The sequence below is a fragment of the Paroedura picta genome, chromosome 5 (genome assembly GCF_049243985.1).
Source record: "Paroedura picta isolate Pp20150507F chromosome 5, Ppicta_v3.0, whole genome shotgun sequence".
NCBI classification, from domain to species: Eukaryota; Metazoa; Chordata; class Lepidosauria; order Squamata; family Gekkonidae; genus Paroedura; species Paroedura picta.
The window spans coordinates 17,647,641-17,666,377 of NC_135373.1; the positions used below are offsets into that span (position 1 = coordinate 17,647,641).

Here is an 18,737-nt window from a genome sequence, read left to right on the forward strand (position 1 = left end):
CTGAAGGAGTCTCATAGCGGCTTACATTTGCCTTCCCTTTCCTCTCCCCACAACAGGCACCCTGTGAGGGAGGTGAGGCTGAGAGAGCCCTGATATTCTTGCTCAGTCAGATCAGCTTTATCAGTGCTGTGGCAAGCCCAAGGTCACCCAGCTGGCTGCCTGTGGAGGAAGAACACGGAATCAAACCCGGCTCGCCAGGTTAGAAGTCTGCACTCCTAACCAGTACACCAAGAAGAACTGAGTGGAAGTCCGGGCTGCCCAAGAAAACCCCTCAAGAAGGACAAGACTTGTGGCAGACCCCTTCTCTGCCCCCAGAAGCCTGAAAACATGGGGACTTCTCTATTCCAAGGAGGAAAAGTTTCCACCTCTTGCAGCTTTGCAGGCATTCTCCCTCAGCAGGAAGGGCTGCTGGCAGCTGCCTCTTGTTGCCCATGCATTAGGCCCTTTATTTCCTAGTTGAAATCTTATCCTGGAATCCCTCCCTGGGGGAGGGAAGAAAATCTTTAAAAACCTGTTTGAGAGCCAGGATAGTACAGCAATTGGAGTGTTGGGACTACCACCAGGGAGACCTGAGTTCGGATTCCTGTGCTGCTCATGGAAGCAAGCTGAGTGACGGTGGGCCAATCACGCTCTCCCAGCCTGCCCTACCTTGCAGGGTTACGGTGAGGATAAAACGGAGAATGACGTAAACTGCTCCGGGTCCCCCTGGAAGAGTGGCGGGGTGTAAAATAAAGGAGAAGAAGGTTCTCTGCTAAAGCATGTGGATGAGGGAGACCAAGGCCAACCTGAGCACCGATTCCCAGACTGCAGAGACTTCTGACATTCAGTAGCAGCAGAACTCAAGTGCAATCAGAGCAGGCAAAAAAGCTTATTCTCATTTCCTTTTGCCTCATCACGCTGCGGATCCGGTATCCTAAGGACCCCATTGAACCAGTTCCCTGTATCCCCACTGAGTGAGCTCCGGCTAGATGCAATGTGTGCTGTTGTCCTCCCCCTGGAGAAGCATCCAGGCTCCGTGGCTATCGGTGGCTGCCACAGACGGTCCCGCCCACAGAGGAGCTTCTGCATTCAGAGATAGCATCTGGCAATTCCGAGGCCTGCATTGAAAGCAAACGCCAGGGGATAGCCCTTTCCGCTGCGCTTGGCCTGCAATCTCTCCCACGGCACGGGGACAGCTGCGGCTTGCAGTCTGGTGGCCCGGCAGTTTTGGGGAATGGCTCCACCTGGGGGACGCCAGGCAAAGCTGCACTGCCGACGCGCAAAAGTCCTCCTGCAGTTGGGCAAACCTATTTGAAATGCCCCCCAAATTGGGGGGGGGGGGAGATTTCTCTTGAACAGCCTTTACCAGCACAATGCCCTGCTTGGAAAGGGAAATCTGTCAAGTCTCAAATCATAGCAAGAGAATAGGGATAACAGGTAGGCAGGTACAAAATTTGAGTTGCGGTGAGCTTTTGGGTGCCTGCACACAAACTCAGACAATGAAATAGGAATCATCAGGGTGCAGGTACAAGGAGAGAATAAATCAGCAGGAAATTAGTAAACATCATCAGGAAGGTATCCCCATGCAGCATAATATGTAGATAAATAACAGCATTTACATATTATGCAGCATAATATGTAGATAAATATTATGCAGCATAATAATATTTAGATAAATAAGGTTGAGCCAGCTTGTTGTCATGGTTCAGAGTGGTGGCCTCTCCTTTAGAGAATTGGATTCAATTCCCCACTCCAGCTTCACATGCAGCCAGCTGGGTGACCTTGGGCCAGGCACATTTCTCTCAGAACTCTCTCAACCTCACCTCCCTCACAGGGTGCCTGTGGGGAGGGAAGGTGATCGTAAGCCACTTCCTTTGGGTAGTAAAAAACAGGACAAAAACAAACCAGCTCTTCATTTTCTAAATTTGGGGGCTTTTAAAATGGGATCCCGGCAAGGCTACGAGGACTAGCTTGAGGGATCTTGCATTTGTACAGCACTGCCTCTAAACTGGGGATGCTACCTGCACATAACCTATTTGCACAGGGAGCAGTCCACTTTAAATAGGGAGGGTGCGCTAGTGCAAAACCCCGAAAGCTCTTCTGTCCTGCCAGCATCACACTAAAGAGACACTGACTTTTAATCACTCTGACTTTTAATCGCCAGATTTGTTCAGTAACATCGCTCCAGTCCAATTTGAGGTATGGTGTAGTGCTTAAACCGAGCCAAATTTGATTTCCCACTCCGCCACACGCAGCCAGCTGGGTGACCTTGGGCCAGTCACAGTCCTGATAGAGCTGTTTTCACACTGCAGTAATAGCAGGGCTCTCTCAGCCCCACCTATTGTGGGGAGAGAAAGGGAAGGTGATTGTAAGCCGGTTGGAGACTCCTTCAGGCAGGGGAAAGCAGGGTATGAAAACCTAATTCTTTTTCTTCTGCAATGAGTGTCTGGCTGCACACGCTCTCCCCGACCTGTTACTCTAGATCAGGGGTGGACAAACTGTGGCCCTCCAGATGTCCATGGACTACAATTCCCATGAGCCCCTGCCAGGTGGCAGGGGCTCATGGGAATTGTAATCCATGGACATCTGGAGGGCCTTAACTAGATCATAGAATCATAGAAACATAGAATAATAGAGATGGAAGGGTTCTCATGGGTCATCTACAACGAGGAGACCTTTTAAGCAGTCTAACCCCCTGCACTAGGCAGCACACTCACATCCCTATTGCTCATCTACTGTAACCTTAACTGTTGAGAAACACCTGAAACATTCGAGAAACCCCAGAAGTGGTGTGATCACGCAGAATACGGTTGGAAAACCTAGCTGTGGACATGACCACCCAGGGCCATCCCCTTCCCACCATCTCTAGGCCTCTCATTGGCCATTTGGGGAGGGGAGGGAGTGGGACAATATGGCTATATATGGTCATATCCTTATCCATTGTTGTTCCTCTATATATTTATGAAACAGCCTAGGGGGTGGGACGTGTCTGGCTGTCCAAGTTGGAATAGGGCCAATCAGGGTGCAGCCAGCTTTGCCCTGATTGGCCCTACCCCTGCAGCTCCCGCCCTCCGTTCCTGGACTCTAGCCTCTTTGCTCTCAGACGCCTCAGTGCCTGGAGCCAGCAGCAGGTAAGGGGAGAGGCCCTGGGCATAGGGCTTGCTAAGGAGGGCCTCTCGGCCTGCTAGGTAGGGCCTGCTGAGGAGGGCCTCCCGGCCTGGCGACTGCTCATTAAGGACTGCTAAGGAGCCCTGCTAATGAGCTGCCCAGCCCCCATCTGCCCCAAGGCCACCATAAGCTGCCTGGCTAGGGGCCAGGAGAGGGGACCCTTTCAAGGCCCGTTCTTAGGTACGGGCTTTGAAGCCAGTCACCCAATAAATGTATATATATAAATAATTAACACACTCATTCAATAAACCCTTCCAGGGCCATCAAGAAACCCCAGGGTTTTGTAAATCCCAGGTTGAGAAACCTGGCCCTAGGTCCTTTCTTCTGTCTACACCAGGGGTTGGCAAACTGTGACCCTCCAGTTGTCCATGGACTACAATTCCCAGTGTTTGCTGGCAGGGGCTCATGGGAATTGTAGTCCAAGGACATCTGGAAGGCTGCAGTTTGACTACCCCTGGTCTATACGATGGACAGAACCAGGGAATTTGCAGACAGGAAGCGCCGCGTTCCTTCCCTCGGTTGCAGATGCTCAGCGGGGCATCCCATTCTACTTTGTCATGCTGGCTGCCTTGACTGTTCCGGCATTACTGCAATATGAAGTAGCAAAGAAACCTCTGCAGATGTTCCTGCCTTCAAATGAGGCCTGGCAAGCGTTTCCAGGGAGAACTTGATCTGAAGAGACAAAGGCATGCTGAGGGGCTGCAGCTCAGTGGGAAAGCATCTGCCTGGCACGCAGGAGGTCCCAGGTTCGATCCCCGGCATCTCCAGTTAAACGGGTCAGACAGTTGGGGATGTGAAAGCCTGAGAGACCTGGAGAGTGGGTGCCGGTCTGAGCAGACAATACTGTGACCTTGATGGCGTGGTTCAGTAGAAGGCTGCTTCATTTGTTCACGCAACAGTAAGTAGCTAAGTATATTGTTGCAGCTTTTTACTAAGTTTATTGTTTATTAAGTTTATTGTTGCGGGTTTGATTTCCCACGGGGTGTCTGTTGTGGGAAGAGGAACGGGGAAGTGATTGGAAGCCGCTTTGAGACTCCTTCGGGTAGAGAAAAGCGGCATATAAGAACCAACTCTTCTTCTTCAGTAATATCAGGACTCTCTCAGCCTCACCTGCCTCACTGGGTGTCTGTGGTGGGGTGAGGAAAGGGAAGGTGGTTGTAAGCCGCTTTGTGACTCCTTCGGGTAGAGAAAAGTGGCATATAAGAACCAACTCTTCTTCTAGCTCATGGTCGACTACGTCAGACATGGCCAACGGATCGAGCAACATGAGTATAGGCAGCCCACCCTGATCCAACTGCACCAGAAATCATCCTGAGCCACCTTAGCTCCCAACGATCTGTCCCTGTGTCCAAGGAACAGCACACCAGAAAAGCAAAGTTATGCTTGGCCCAGGGGTAGTCAAACTGCGGCTCTCCAGATGTCCATGGACTACAATTCCCATGAGCCCCTGCCAGCATTCGCTGGCAGGGGCTCATGGGAATTATAGTCCATGGACATCTGGAGAGCCGCAGTTTGACTACCCCTGGCTTAGACCTACTGCAGTCAGGGGCTATACCACAGAGGGAAGTGGCAACAGGATAGACTGAAGCAAAGTCATCATTACCCTGCACTGATGAAGGATCCCTTGTGCGTGGCTGTGAATTTGGATTGAACGGAGCTTTGTCACGGAGCTTTGTACGTTAGAGTTTCTTTCACGGTTTGACAAATTAAAAAATTAAAAATACCCTTTCCGAGATGATGATCACAGTAGGTATTAAAAATAATTCACTTTAACAATAAACCAAGGGCATGTGAGGCTATCAGATGGCCTTTTTCAACCTTTTGACCATCGAGGCACGCCTGAGAAAAGGGTCAGGCTTTGAGGTACAGCGGAAGTGACATCAGCTGGCCACACCTTCCAGAAGTGATGTCGCCCAGACCTGCAGCGCTAAGGATGCCAATTTCCAGGTGGGACCTGGAAATCTAGAACACTACAAACCGATCCCCAGCCAAGAACCAGCAGTGTATTGTTAATATGATTTATAGCCCACCACTAGTAGAAAAAGAAAGCCATCTCTCTCTTACACAGACACACACACACACACAAATCCTGGTGAACTCTAAACTCTTTTTTTAAAAACTCCAGAAAACACTCACTTGTTTACAGTGTTTGTTAGTTTTATTTGTTTGTGTGTGTGATTTTCTGTCCCCCAAGCCTCAGGGCTTGCCAAGGGCCTTCTGAGTCCTAGCGCCTGGCCCCTCTACCACCCCCCACCCCAATTAAAACAAAAACACCTCCTGGAGCCACCACCAACTCAGGTCAACTCCAAGTGAGAAGAGCCTCAGCTTCAGAGGTTTGAATGGCTGGAACCCCTCCCCTTCCCACCATCTCGAGGCCCATCTTTGGCCACTTGGGGAGGGGGGCAGATCAACCTTCCCATAAAAGAGGAAAAATCTTAATTTTTTTTATTTTTAAAATATTGGGGGGGGGAACCTCGCCCCATTCAAGGCACATCTTGGGGGGCGCCCTGGTTGAGAATCCCTGGTGTGAGACATGGATGTCCTGATCTGAAGAGCCCAGGCTAGCTCAAGAAATCTGAGAAGCTAAGCAGGGTCACCTCCAGCAAGTATAGGAGACCTCTGAGGAAGACCAGGGCCACGTATGCAGAGGGAAGCCATGACAAACCACCTTAAAACCCTATCCGGGGGATCACCATATCATTTGACAGCACTTCCCACCACAAACTTAATTTTCTTAGTTGCATAGATTCTTTTTTAAGTGGCAAACGTTGAGGGGCTTGGAGACCAAGTCGTATGAGGAAAGGTTGGGGGAGATTGGTCTCTTCAGCCTGGTAAGGACGACTAAGAGGTGACATGATAACCATCTTCAAGTACTTGCACGGCTGTGAGATGGAGCAGAGTTGTTTTCTGTTGCCCCTGAGGGTTGGACCAGAACCAATGGGATGACATTAATTCAAAATGATTTACGCTTAAACATCCAGAAGAAGTTCCAGACAGTTAGAGCAGTTCCTCAGTTGAACAGGCTTCCTCGGGAGTGGTGGATTCTCCTGCTTTGGAAGTTTTGAAGCAGAGGCTAGCTAGCCATCGGACAGAAATGCTGATTCTGTGAATTTAGGCAGATTATAAATCGGTGGGCAGAAGGGCATCACCTGGGCATGGAATTGGTGTCATGGTGGTAGGCGGAGAGTTGTGAATTTCCCACATTCTGCAGGGGGTTGGACTTGATGACCCTGGAGGTGCCTTTCAACTCTATGATTCTATGACACTGATTCTATGAAAAGAACCACACATCCAAAGCCATGAGCACTTTGATTTCTGTTTTTATTTTTCATATGAAATAACAAAAAAACAAAAAAAAGAGCCCTCGTGGCTGTAGGAAGGAATCCAGTTAGAGAGAAACCAAACAAAGGGTGCTGTTATGGGCCATGGGAAGAAGCTGGGGAGGGGGGAGGGGGAAGGGGGGGGAGGGACAAACAGGGAGAGACTCCTGCAAGGTAAAGCAGAAACTCAGTCAAGAGGTATTTACAATCCGGACTGTACCGTGGTGGGGAAATCGGCTCCCTGGAGCTCTCTATTAGACAAAGAAAAAAGGAAAAAAATTTGCCATAGGAATCAGCCCAAGAAGGCTGCTAGTGGGCATTCCAGGGATTACCCAAGTCACAAAAGAAAAGCCACGTTTCTCACAGCTGAACAGGGAGAGGCCTGCTCAACAGCAAGGAGTGAAGGAGCAGTGACCACGGTGGGGTGGAGTGCCCAGGCCCAAGAGGAGGGGCCAGGAAAGGGGAGAAAGGACAGTGGCCCCCAGCCCACCTCTTAGAAATAGCTAGGATGCAGACGGGAAAGAGGGCACAGGTCAAAGCTGGGGAAGGACACGGTAAAGCAGGAATAGCCAAACTTTGGCTCTCCAAAGGTCCATGGACTATAATTCCCATGAGCCCTTGCCAGCTGGCAGGGGCTCATGGGAATTGTAGTCCATGGACATCTGGAGAGCTACAGTTTGGCCACCCCTGGGGTAGAGGACAGAGGTCATTGCAGCTATACTGGAGCCCCATAAGGGGGAGCCAGGGAACAGCAGCTCCCAGTCCGCAGAGCATGATCGGCTGCCCCTCCTTACTCCCCCCAGCCCAACTCAAACCCCCCCAATCTGGACGTTCTCCACCTGGATGTTCTCAAAGTGAACACCCCCGTCGGTTGGATAGATTTCGATGGTCTCCACCACCGGGATCGTCTCCATAATGGTCACAGTGTTTCCATAGACCTGCTCGCTAGTTGAGGTTGAGGAGGATGCAGCAGCTGCGGCAGCAGCCGCAGCGGCAGCAGCAACAGCCTCCGCCATGACCTCTTGCTCGTGCTGCAGGCGCTGCTGCTGATGCATCTTGCGGTGCTTCCAGAGGTTGGAGAAAGAGCGGTACGCCTTGCCACAAGCGTCGCAGTGGTACGGGCGCTCCCCGGTGTGTATGCGCTTGTGCTCGGCCAGCCGCACGGCGATGGTGAATGCCTTCCCGCAATCGTTGCACTTGAAGGGCTTCTCGCCCGTGTGCAGGCGCCGGTGATCCTTGAGGTGTGTGGACTGCCGGAAGGCCTTCCCGCAATCTGGGCAAGGGTAGGGGCGCTCGCCGGTGTGGATGCGGCGGTGAACCTGGAGGGAGGTCTCTGTGCTGAACAGTTTCTTGCAGTCGCTGCATTCAAACGTCTTGGGGCAGGTCGGGCGCCGAGGCCGGGGAGGGGGTGGTTCGTGCATGGGGAGCTCCTCTTCCGCCCCCTCGAGGGTTTGGATGTCCCCGTGGAGGCGCTCGTGGGCTCTCAGCTGGGCGGTGGAGCCGACCTTCTTCCCGCAGACGGAGCACTCGAAGTGACGGCTCATCTTGCCGCACTTGTGCTCCTTTAGCTGCTCGGCGCTGACAAAGGCTGCCCCGCAGCCAGATGTGCAGCGATGGGGCTGCTGGCCTGTGTGGCTCAGCTGGTGGACCTCCAGCAGGCGGCGCAGCAAGAAGGAACGCCCGCAGGTCTGGCACTTATAGGGATACTCCCCAGTGTGGTGGTAGCGGTGCATGAGCAAGCGGTAGGGCCGGTGGAAGACACTGCCGCACTCCTGACATTTGTACGGGTAATGCCGGCTGTGCACCAGGAGATGCTGCTGCAAGGTGGAGGACTGCGTGAAGCATTTCTGGCAGATGTCGCAGCGGTACGGGCGCTCGCCAGTGTGGGTCAGGCGGTGGCGCTGCAGGTTGGCGGGGGAGTTGAAGCTCTTGCCACATTCCTTGCAGTGGTAGGGCCTCTCCCCCGTGTGGGTCAGGAGGTGGTTGCGCATGTGGGACTTCTTTTTGAACATCTTGCCACAGGTCAGACACTTGTGGCGGCGCTCCATCTTGTGGGAGAAGCGCTGGTGGCGCGACAGTTGCGCCTGTTTGGGGAAGGTGCTGCTGCAGAGCTGGCACTGGAACTCCTCCGGCTTCTGCTCCACGGCGATGCCATCCACCAGTGTGGCGGCCGCGTTGTCCACAGAGCAGATGATGGCCAGCGGGATCACCTCTTGCTGCTCCTCGGGGGGCTGGGAGGCCTCGGGCGGCTCCTCCTCCTCCTCCTCCTCCTCCACCGGCTGGTCCTCCAGAGGAGATTCGGGCAACTCGTGGGGCTGTGTCGAATTGACACTGTGGGAGCGCCGATGGTAGAGGAACTTGGTCATGTTGATGAAGGTCTTGCCGCAAGTGCAGCGGTAGAGAGGGTTGGACGAGTGCGTGCGCCGGTGGGAGAGCAGAACGGCCTCGGTCCCGAAACCCAGGCCGCAGTCCACGCACAGGAAGCGCGACTCCCCGCTGTGCTCTTCTCGGTGCTTCTCAAGGGCACCCGGAGACTGCAGCACCTTGCTGCACAACGGGCATTTGAAGGCGCCCTGCCGATGGCTCCTCATGTGCAGCTGGAGCTTGTGGGCGGAGGGGAAGATCTGCTCGCACTCGGCGCACCCGTGCTCCTTGGCCGGCGACTTGGCCTTGCGGGCGGGTGGCTCCGCGGGGGTGTTCTTCAGCTCATAGCTGTGGTCGGTCGCTGTGATGCTGGAGGGAGCCGGTGGGGGCACCGCCCCATTGTGCACCCCCACCAAGCTCAACGGCGGGGGCGGGGGCAGTTCCTTGATCTCGGCCGGGCGGAGAGCCGCTTGCTCCCTGACCCGTGGCGCAATGACCTGGTGCGTGGCCTGGTGCTCCAAAAAGTCAGCCGTGGACTGGAAGAGCTGGAAACACTCACTGCACTCGTACAACAGCAGCTGCACAGTGCCAGTGGGATCCACTCCGTCTTCTGGTTTGCGGTAGGAATGCTCCAGGTTGACCAGCGCCCGGTTCTGGGGAGGAGCTGGGGGAGGAGCTGGGGGCTCAGGAGGCTTGCGGTGAGACTGTCGGTGGGCGAGCCACACGTCTTGGCTGGTGAACAGGGCCTTGCACTCAATGCACTCATAGTGGATCTGGCTGGAGCTGATTGGTTTCACCATCGGCTCGGGCTCTTGGGTGACCAGCTTGAGGTGCATCTCTTGGTGTTCCAGCAACTGCCCCGGAGACAGGAGGATCTGCCCGCACTCCAAGCACTGGTACTGGCTTTCCTGCACGGTCACTGTCTGATAGAGGCCAGCCTCAGCTCCAGCCACCAGCCCGGCCTCCGCCAGCCCCACCACTTCGTACTGTTGCTCTTGGGGGCACATGTGGCCTTGCTGATGCACCAGTGCTTCTTCCAGGGAGCTGAACTGCTGGCTGCATTCTGAACAGACGTAACGGTGCTCCACGTACACCAGCGTCTCCTCCCCTTGCTCCGCCATCATGGAGAGAAGCTCTAGGCCTGCTGGAGAAGAGTGTCGGAGAGAAACGGTTAAGAAGCTGAATGGACTAGATAGCGGCAACAGCCTTTTGAGTGATAAAAATCACTTTCCGGTTTTAAAGTGGTCCCCCAATTAATCTCCCCTGTGTTCCTGCCCAAGAGAATTAAGATCCCAGGGGGAGGCCCTTCTGACGGTCCCATCAATCAAAGAACCTCGTTGGATGGTTGCACAGGAGAAAAAATTGAGGAAAGCAGGGGAAACCCACAAATGCAACACCACCCTTCTGAGAAACAGATCTTTCAGCAATTGCACTGATCCACTCCTGAACCCAATCCAAGGTATTGTTTTTGACCTTAATAAATATTTGGGACTGAGTTATATGGACACTCTTCTCCTATACATTTCTGCCCAGGAACTAAGATCTCAGGGAGAGACCCTCCAGGCTATACCTCCAGGCTATACCTGTGGCAGGGGTTTGTGGTGATTGTAGTCCATGGACATCCGGCAAGCCACCATTTGGACAACCTTGGACTAAAGGAAAATTTCAACAGCGAGCCTATGCAATTAACTCATTTTCTAAAAATCCAGCTGCTAAGATGGAAAGGCAGCCCCAGTTAGTCTGTGGGCGAGAAGGACATAAGAAGGACACAAGCCGTTGGCAGGTTTCCCACACCAGAAAGGGACAGGGACGATAAGAGCCACACAGGGGGTAAGGTTAGCCAATTCACACGGTGGCAAAGGCCCACTTGGGTTGCCTTCAAGCCTCTCCTGCTCAACCTAACCCATTTTATCCTCACAACAACCCTGCAAGATGGGGGGGGGGGAGAAAAACCAATGTATGTCACCTTGAGTTCCCTAGAGGAAGGACATGATAAAAATGGGATGGGTTGTTTGACGCAGCAGCTGACTCTTTTGCAGGGCGATGCTTCAATGTGAGGGTTGGGGGAAAGGGGAAGAGGGCCAAAGTGCCTATTTTAGTCACTGTAACCAGCCAGCTACTTAACATGTGACCGTTACATGCCGAGTTTGAATTTCGATGCTAGCAAAACAAACCGGGATGTGTGGTTTCCACTCTATGCTTTCAGGACCACCACATTCCCTCTCCATCCATCCCTCACAACACATGGCTCAAAGCTAGGGTAGAGGGAAAGAGAAGAAGAGTTGGTTCTTGTATGCCGCTTTTCTCTGCCAAGAGTCTCGAAGTGGCTTCCAATCCCCTTCCTTTTCCTCTCCCCACAACAGACATGCTGTGAGGGAGGTGAGGCTGAGAGAGCTCTGATATTCCTGCTCTGTCAGAACAGCTTTATCAGTGCTGTGGCCAGCCTAAGGTCACCCAACTGGCTGCATGCGGAGGAGCGCGGAATCCAACCCGGCTTGCCAGATTAGAAGCCGCCACACCTAACCACTACACCGCACTGGCTTCCAGGCTTTTTACCCCCCTGGTGCTTGCAGACTTCCTGTAGGTTGAGATGGCTGTCACCTTGAAAAGGTTAGAAAGGCAGGTTCCTCCTGGCCTTAATAGTTTTTACACTGGATTTGTACATCTATACAAGAAACCGTTGTTCACCCTTCAATGTTAATCTGAAGTCAATGAGTTGTGGATACATTTTTTTTAAGCAGAAGAGGATTAAGTCTGAGGCCGGCATCCAATGGCTCAGTACAATTCTCCACAAGCAGAAGTTCTGTCTTGCCAATCTTCTACAGTTTTTATTTCAAGACTGCCAGTGAAAAGCTTTGGGCCTGCAGAAAGCTTTTAAGAAGCTCACCCTGCAAACGGACCTTGCCCATTAATGGACAGGAGAACAGGCATCTTTGGTGATTCATAAAGAAATAAAGGATAGGAATAAAAGGATGGGTTCGGGACCATGGAGGGAAATTAGCTCTGGGATCCCCTATCATCCAAGGAGCAGTGTGCTACCTGACCCAGTGCCACTGTGATGTTGGGGTTAAACTGCAAAGACAGAACTAAGGGAATTGGGTTCCAATCCCCACCCAGCTATGAAGCTAACAGCGGAGCCCCAGCTCAGTACTTTTCTCACTGAAAATCAGCATGCTGCCTTGGCTAGAGCATCAAACTAGATCTGGAAGGCTCCGGTTTGAATGCATACCCTGCCATGGAAGCTCGCAGGGAGACCCTGGGCCAGTTACCATTTCCCGATGACCTACCTCAGGGTTATTGTTGCAATGCTAAAGAATGAAAGGGTGGGACCTTGCAAGCCACTTTGGGGCCCCTCAACACTGCAGAAAAAAGCAGGTATAAATAGCTAAATAGATTAATGTCAATGACTGGGAGTCAGAGAGAGGCAAGTATGCAACCAACATTAAAGTTTGGCATTCCGAAGAATTTAAAGTAGACTATGAAATGCCCCACAAGTCTGTTTTCAAGTTGGTTATACTGACAGCAAAATGGCACACAGGTTTCAATATATGGAGATGCTGGGGCAAAATGTCCTGCAATTAAACCCCAACAGAGTTCGTGATATGGTGGTGGCAGGGAGAGGATTAGAGGGAATAAATTAAAAATTCTCCTGGGCTAGTATAAGTCACTTCCAAAAGTTTACTCAGCTTCTTTTTAAATGCCCAGAACTGCAAAAGTTCTGCAAGTCTGGGCTGAAAGAAACTGGGGGAAAAGGCTTTCTCCACAAGACCTGAGCTCTAACTTGGCTAGCCCAATCTCATCACACCACAAAAGCTAAGCAAGGTCAGTCCTGGTTAGTATTTGGATGGGAAATTGCCAATGAATACAGGGCTGTGGTGTGGAGGAAGGCAGCTGAAAACCACCTCTGAACGTCTCTTGCCTTGAAAACCCTATGGTAGCCTTTTCTGAACTTTTTTACTGTTGAGAACCCCCTGAAATATTCTTCAGGCTTCAAGAAATCCCAGAAGTGGTGCCATCCTGCAGAATATGGTTGGGCCCCTCCCCTCCAGGCCCATCTTTGGCCATTTTGGGAGGGGTGGGTCGACATGACCACATATGGTAATATCACCCTATAGAGGTTTAACTTAAAAAAAAAACCAAAAAATAAATTAACTCCACCCATTTGGGAAAACCCTTCCAGGACCATCAAGAAACCCCAAGGTTTCACAAAACCCTGGATGAGAAAGCCTGCCCCATCGAGCCGCCATAAGTTGGCAGTGACTTGACAAAAAAAAGGGGGGGACAAAAAGTTGTCAAATAAATATACGTGCCATTGACATGTATTCATAATGTCTTGTATTTAGAAATATAGCATAAGATTCCTGTCTATAGTTCTTGAGTTTAGGACACATTCTGCCACATCATGTGGTTTTTACATGCCACTTAAATAACGAGGCTATTTGTTTATGTGCCATAATTTTTTTTCAAGCTGACAATTTTGTACTATTTAAATAAGTTAATTTTGTTCTTTTTCATTGATTTTTATCTGCCACACTTCCAGCAGCCTCTAGGGATTTCCGTTCACCAGCTCTGTTTCTTCCACATAAAGAATGGATCTGGTTTCTTTCACGTACCTTCCAGGCTCAAAGCCAGCAAGCAGCCCCAGAAGGGCACCTGGTCCTAATGACACATCCAACACGGCCTGCTTCAGCACACCAAGTCCTGCTAAAAAGAAGGGGGAAAATCCATCTAGAAACTCTTTTTAAAAACCTGAATTCTTCATTTTTAACAGAAAGCAGGGAAGACTGGAAAACTGTAACTCACTGCGGGGATTATACCCACCCCGTTCTTTTCAGATTACCCCACTATAATTGGGAAAAATATCCCCTATTTTTGGCTGCCCCACCTCAGTAACCCGGGGCCATACTTTTTAAATTAAAGAACAGTGTCCAATTCAATTTTTTTCTTCCTGCACTTAAGGCACCCCGTCCTTATGAGCTGCCAGCAATTGCTCCAGGAATGCTTTCCTTCCACCCTACTTCCAGAGGGCCGATGGCATCCCGCTACTGTGAACCCGGTTGCCAAACTCCAGGTTGGGCCTGGAGATCTCCCAGAATGGCAACTGTTCTTCAGACATCATCCCACCCCGGAGGAAATGGCAGCTATGAAAAGGAAACTCTGTGGCATGACCTCCGAGATCCATCCCCTCCCCAAACCCTCACCGCCCAAACTCCAGGAATCCCCCCCAAGCCGGAGACCCCCAAAGCAACGAAGGGTCTCGTGGGATCGCGAACGGGATGGGGGCCAAAACCTACCTGGCCAGTGGCCTCACCTGACAGCTGCGGCACCCCCACCCCACCCCTCTTCCGTTGCGCAAATGCATCGCCCTCCCCCACTCCACGGGGGGAGCCGCTCTCCCCTCCTCGGCTGGGATCGCTGCCCCTGCCCCTCCCCCTCCCCCACCCTGCATTGGGCGGGCCCGGTCCCCTCCCCCACCCTGGCGGCGCGTGCGGGGAGAGGGGGCCTCCCTCCATCGCGGCTCCGCATGGGGGGGTTCTTGCCCCCCCGCTCTCGCCTTGGGCTCCCCCCTGCACTAGGGGCGCTCTCCCGCAGGCCCCCCGCCCCTCACCTCTTCCTCCCTTCTGTCCCCCACAGCCCAGCCTTCTCTCTCACCTCCCCCCAGAACAAACCGTTCCTCGATTGGATTAGGCGGCGCGACCAATCCGGAGGCGCCGTACTGGGCCGCTCGCCCAATCGGGGCGCTCGTCTCTGTCGGACGCGTGAGCTTCTGCCCGAACCCTTCGCGATCTTGATAGGGCGATGGCATGGTGACGTCAGTGGCGGCCCGGAGCGAGACTCCGCTGGCCGTGGAGAGGAAGTGGGCGGGGTCGGGAGGAAAAGCGAGGGAACCGGCCGGCTGGGCCGTACCAATCGGAGAGTTCGGGAGGGGGGGGGGGAGAGAAAGGACTGGACGTTGGAGCAAACTAAATCGCTGAGGGCCCGTGGGAAAGGGGTGGAGTGGATCCGGAATGAGTCCGTTTCCACGGCTGCTTCGTCAAACACGTTTGAATGGCCGTACATACGTGTCTCTGGTACGTAAGTGTGTGTTTAGAGGTAAAAACACCTACAAAACGTGTCCAGACTTAGGGTTGCCAACCTCCAGGTTGTTCATCCTGGAGCTCACCTGGAATTGTTGCTGATGTCCCGCCTACCAGTATCAGCCCCTCGCAAGGCTGACCAAACTGGCTTTCCACGTGTCCATGGACTACAATGCCTATGAGTACGTGTTGGCAGGGGTTCATAGGAATTGTAGTCCATGGACATATGGAGCGACGGTTTGGCTACCCCTGGTCTAATGGCGGGTTTAGAGGATGGGAAATGTGGCATTTTACCTCCCTGGGGTCCCTGCCCTCCCCGGTCTGTATATATATTTATATACCGCCCTCCCTGGAGGCTCAGGGCGGTTTACATTGAACTTATGAACCATACATGAAACAATCTGCATTAATAATCATACAATATTACCAACAGTGGTTGTAACAATTAAATAATACAACAAATAAAGTTGTAACAGCACACAATACAATATAACAGCACAAGAGTGGAATGGCACAACATGTCCAGAGCGTTCTGGTGGAGTTCTGGGGTGGGGGGAGCAGGGGCCTTCGTTCGCTGTTGGTTATGCCTGGTCTCAACCAAATGCCTGGTGGAAGAGCTCCTTTTGGCAGGTCCTGTGGAACTGTCTATGTGAGAACAGTGACTGGCCCAAGGCCACGCAACAGCTTTCATTTACCTGCCCTTCCTCTCCCCACCTGTGAGGTAGGTGGAGCTGAGAGAGCCCTGAGAGATCTGTGACTGGCCCAAGGTCACTCAGCTGGCTGCAGGAGGAGGAGGAGGAGTGGGGAATCAAACTCAGCTCTCCGGAATAGAGGCCGCTGCTGTTAACCATGACACCACTCTCAATTTAAATGGAGATATAACCCTCATTTCACAACTTTGATGAACAATTTGCACACATTAGGTTGGCCCCAACCAGCTTTTCTCCTGGTTAAAAAAGGAAGGTGTTTTTTCCAGCTCCCCAAAATGCTATGCTGCAGGTTTCCAACCTCCAGGCGGGCCTGGCAATCTCTTGGAGTTGCAACTGATTTCCAGGTAGTTTTCCCAGGTCCCCTCTGGCCACCAGCAGAGGATGGGGGGGGGGGGCAGGGTTGGCAGCACCAGGTTAGAAAATCCAGGAGATTTGTAGGGTGGAGAATGAGTACAACAGGGATCTCAGCAGGTGCATTGCCCCAGAACCTGCCCCCCCCCCTCCAAAGCATCCATTTTATCCAGGGGGAACTGATCTCTTCAGTCTGATCTCTTCAGTTGCTCTGTATAAAATGGCTGCTTTGGAGGTGGGGCAGTGGCTTTATCACCTGGTGATGCCCCCCCTGTACTCAGACTCCACCCCAAAATCTACCAAGAATTTCTCAACTTGGAGGTGTCAATCTCTGTACAAAAGCTACATATGCTGGCAGTCTAGTGATGAGAGAAATAGTATGAGACTGAAAAAAACCCTGGCTGGATCCAACCCACCATTCATACCTGACCTGTATAATTGGACAATGAGTTAATCTGGAGTTGATCCTTATTTTATGATGTTCAATCAGGACAGGGGTCTCCAGCGTGGACGGCAGTGCCCACCAACCCCTTTCTTGGTACCAGCCAAGTGTTTTTAGAAAGTAGGTGGGGCTCTTGCCAAGGAGAGCTTCTGATATGCCAGTGAAACTTTGATTGGCATTGCAGACCCCAAATAACATTGTCTCTTTGGCAACCAGAACGTTCCTTTTAATGCCTTTCTTTCCCAGGGTGTTTTCTCTCTTCATCTCCCCCACATTTGGGCTCTGTGGACAAAGTTGAAGAAGAGTTGGTTCTTATATGCCACTTTTCTCTACCCGAAGGAGTCTTAAAGTGGCTTACAGTCGCTTTTCCTTCCTTTCCCCACAACAGACACCCTGTGAGGTGGGTGAGGCTGAGAGAGCCCTGATATTCCTGCTCAGTCAGAACAGCCTTATCAGTGCTGTGGCGATCCCAAGGTCACCCAGCTGGTTGCATGGTGACGGGAAGCATGGAATCAAACCGGTGTTACCAGATTAGAAGTCCAGACTCCGAACCACTACACTAAGCTGGCACCCACTCATTGTACAGTTGTGCCCACCACCCCGTATCCAAATACGCCCACAGGCTCAGAAAGCTTGGGGACCCTTCAATTAGGGTGAGGATAACCGTATCAGCTTTAGAAGCACTCTGCTGGTTCGGCAACGTATATATAGATTTTATTGTCTTAGCCATAGGCCCTCACAGTACAGTCACATGTACAAAAGCATACAAAAACAGGATAAAATAAAGGCTAACTTCTAAAATTGCAAGACTCAAAATTGGCTAAAATAAAGTGTCAAGATTAACATTATTGGAACAACAGAATTTGTTTACATAGTTAGACCTAATCTTCTTAGCGGCAAGAGCAAATAGGGCAACTCTGTTGAAGATATGCGGGTCGGTATCTGATAGCAAGCGGATTAAGTGCTCGGATTTTGCTATGCCCTTAGCAGTGGGCAGAAGTTTCTTAATGAATTTAGTTCTCGGGTCCTTGTACAGAGGACAGTCGAGAATACTGTCGACTGTCGAGTAAAGAAGGTCCTTTATTCCCTCCATATCCCAGATGCAAAGACAATTGGACACGGGTATGGGGGAATTGACCACTGTGAACTGCACTCCCCATGGCATTCACCTCAACCTGGTGAATGCCATTCAGTGTTAGGGAAGTTATAGTCATTGGGTATGAGGAACGGTGGTGTTCTCTTTTAAATTACTTAAAGAATGGTGCTACCTTAGGTGGAGCTATTGCACTGCTGTCAATTATTGCATCCGTATGAAATATCCATTCACAAAGTTCGTTTCTGGATCCCAGAAGATCATCAGGGATAGAGCATTGCGCTCAGAAATAGTTGAGAAAATCCGAGCGGGCTTTGTCCCGTTTCACAGAAAACAGCAAACTCCACATTGCTGCAAGTAAGTTTTGTCCAGTAGTTTAATATAATTACCTTTACTCGAACACCCAAAGAGAGTAGTCCTAACTCAGCTCTTGTAAGAGCTGTGGGTGACCTCATTGTAACACCAAAATTCTTCTCAACAGGTTTTGGACCCTTTCTAAGGTGACCCGTATATCATCCCCAGCCCCATATTTCTGCTCCAAAAAGCAGTGAGAAAATCACTTTAGTACTGAAAATTTGATGACTGGATCCACCAAATCACCTCCCTTTGAGAATTTAACTATAGCCCCCAAACTTCTCAACCTTGACGCTCATTTAACAGACAAACGTTCTTCCCAGAATGTTTCGGTGAAAGTTATATCCAAGGTATTTGTAGGAGCTACGTTGTTCAATTGGTGTACCCAAAATGCTCCATGCAGATTTGGGGGGATACTTCTTGAACACCATCTCCTTCGGTTTTGCATCATTAACGTTTAATCTCTCCTCTTTGTAAAATAAACCCAGCTTATCCAGCAGTCTCTTCAGACCAATTTTAGTCAGAGTGATCAACCCCCAGAGCAAGTTGTGCATTTCAGCCGGCTTGGCAATCACCCAAGCAACCTCCATGCTGCGCCACTGGCCTCCTACACGCCACTTCGGGCTTTGGTGATCACCAAGGCGGCCAAACACAACCCTAACACAACCCTGACGGAGCTTAAACAGTTCCGCAGGGCCTGCAAAAAGGAGCTCCTCCACCAGGCATTTGGCCGAGACCAGATGTAATCTACAGCGACCAAGGGCCCCTGCTCCCCCCCCCTCAGAATTAAATCAATAAGCCACCCCCCTCAGAATCCCATCAACAAGCCTTGGACCTGTTTGTATTATGATTGTTTATTGTTATACTGTGTTGTGTTTG

General features: G+C 51.5%; 1 protein-coding gene across 9 annotated transcripts; it reads right to left on the reverse strand.

The window, feature by feature from the left end:
- Positions 1–6,450: 6,450 nt before the first annotated feature.
- On the reverse strand, positions 6,451–14,501 carry ZNF574 (zinc finger protein 574). Of its 9 annotated transcripts, none has more exons than XM_077336718.1 (3): positions 14,484–14,501; positions 13,445–13,535; positions 6,451–9,975 (listed from the first exon to the last, which is right to left on the reverse strand). In XM_077336718.1, exon 3 carries the CDS (start codon positions 9,953–9,955, stop codon positions 7,277–7,279), a length of 2,679 nt encoding a protein of 892 aa, XP_077192833.1. In that variant the 5' UTR covers positions 9,956–9,975; positions 13,445–13,535; positions 14,484–14,501; the 3' UTR covers positions 6,451–7,276. The 9 variants fall into 9 exon arrangements, with proteins under 9 accessions (XP_077192833.1, XP_077192829.1, XP_077192830.1 ...); XM_077336714.1 differs by having other exon boundaries at positions 14,440–14,492; XM_077336715.1 differs by lacking the exon at positions 14,484–14,501 and adding an exon at positions 14,440–14,483 and having other exon boundaries at positions 13,445–13,532.
- Positions 14,502–18,737: the final 4,236 nt, after the last annotated feature.

Excerpts from the sequence above, each read along its gene's own strand:
- ZNF574 (XM_077336718.1), bottom strand. The coding sequence starts at position 9,955 with ATGATGGCGGAGCAAGGGGAGGAGACGCTGGTGTACGTGGAGCACCGT.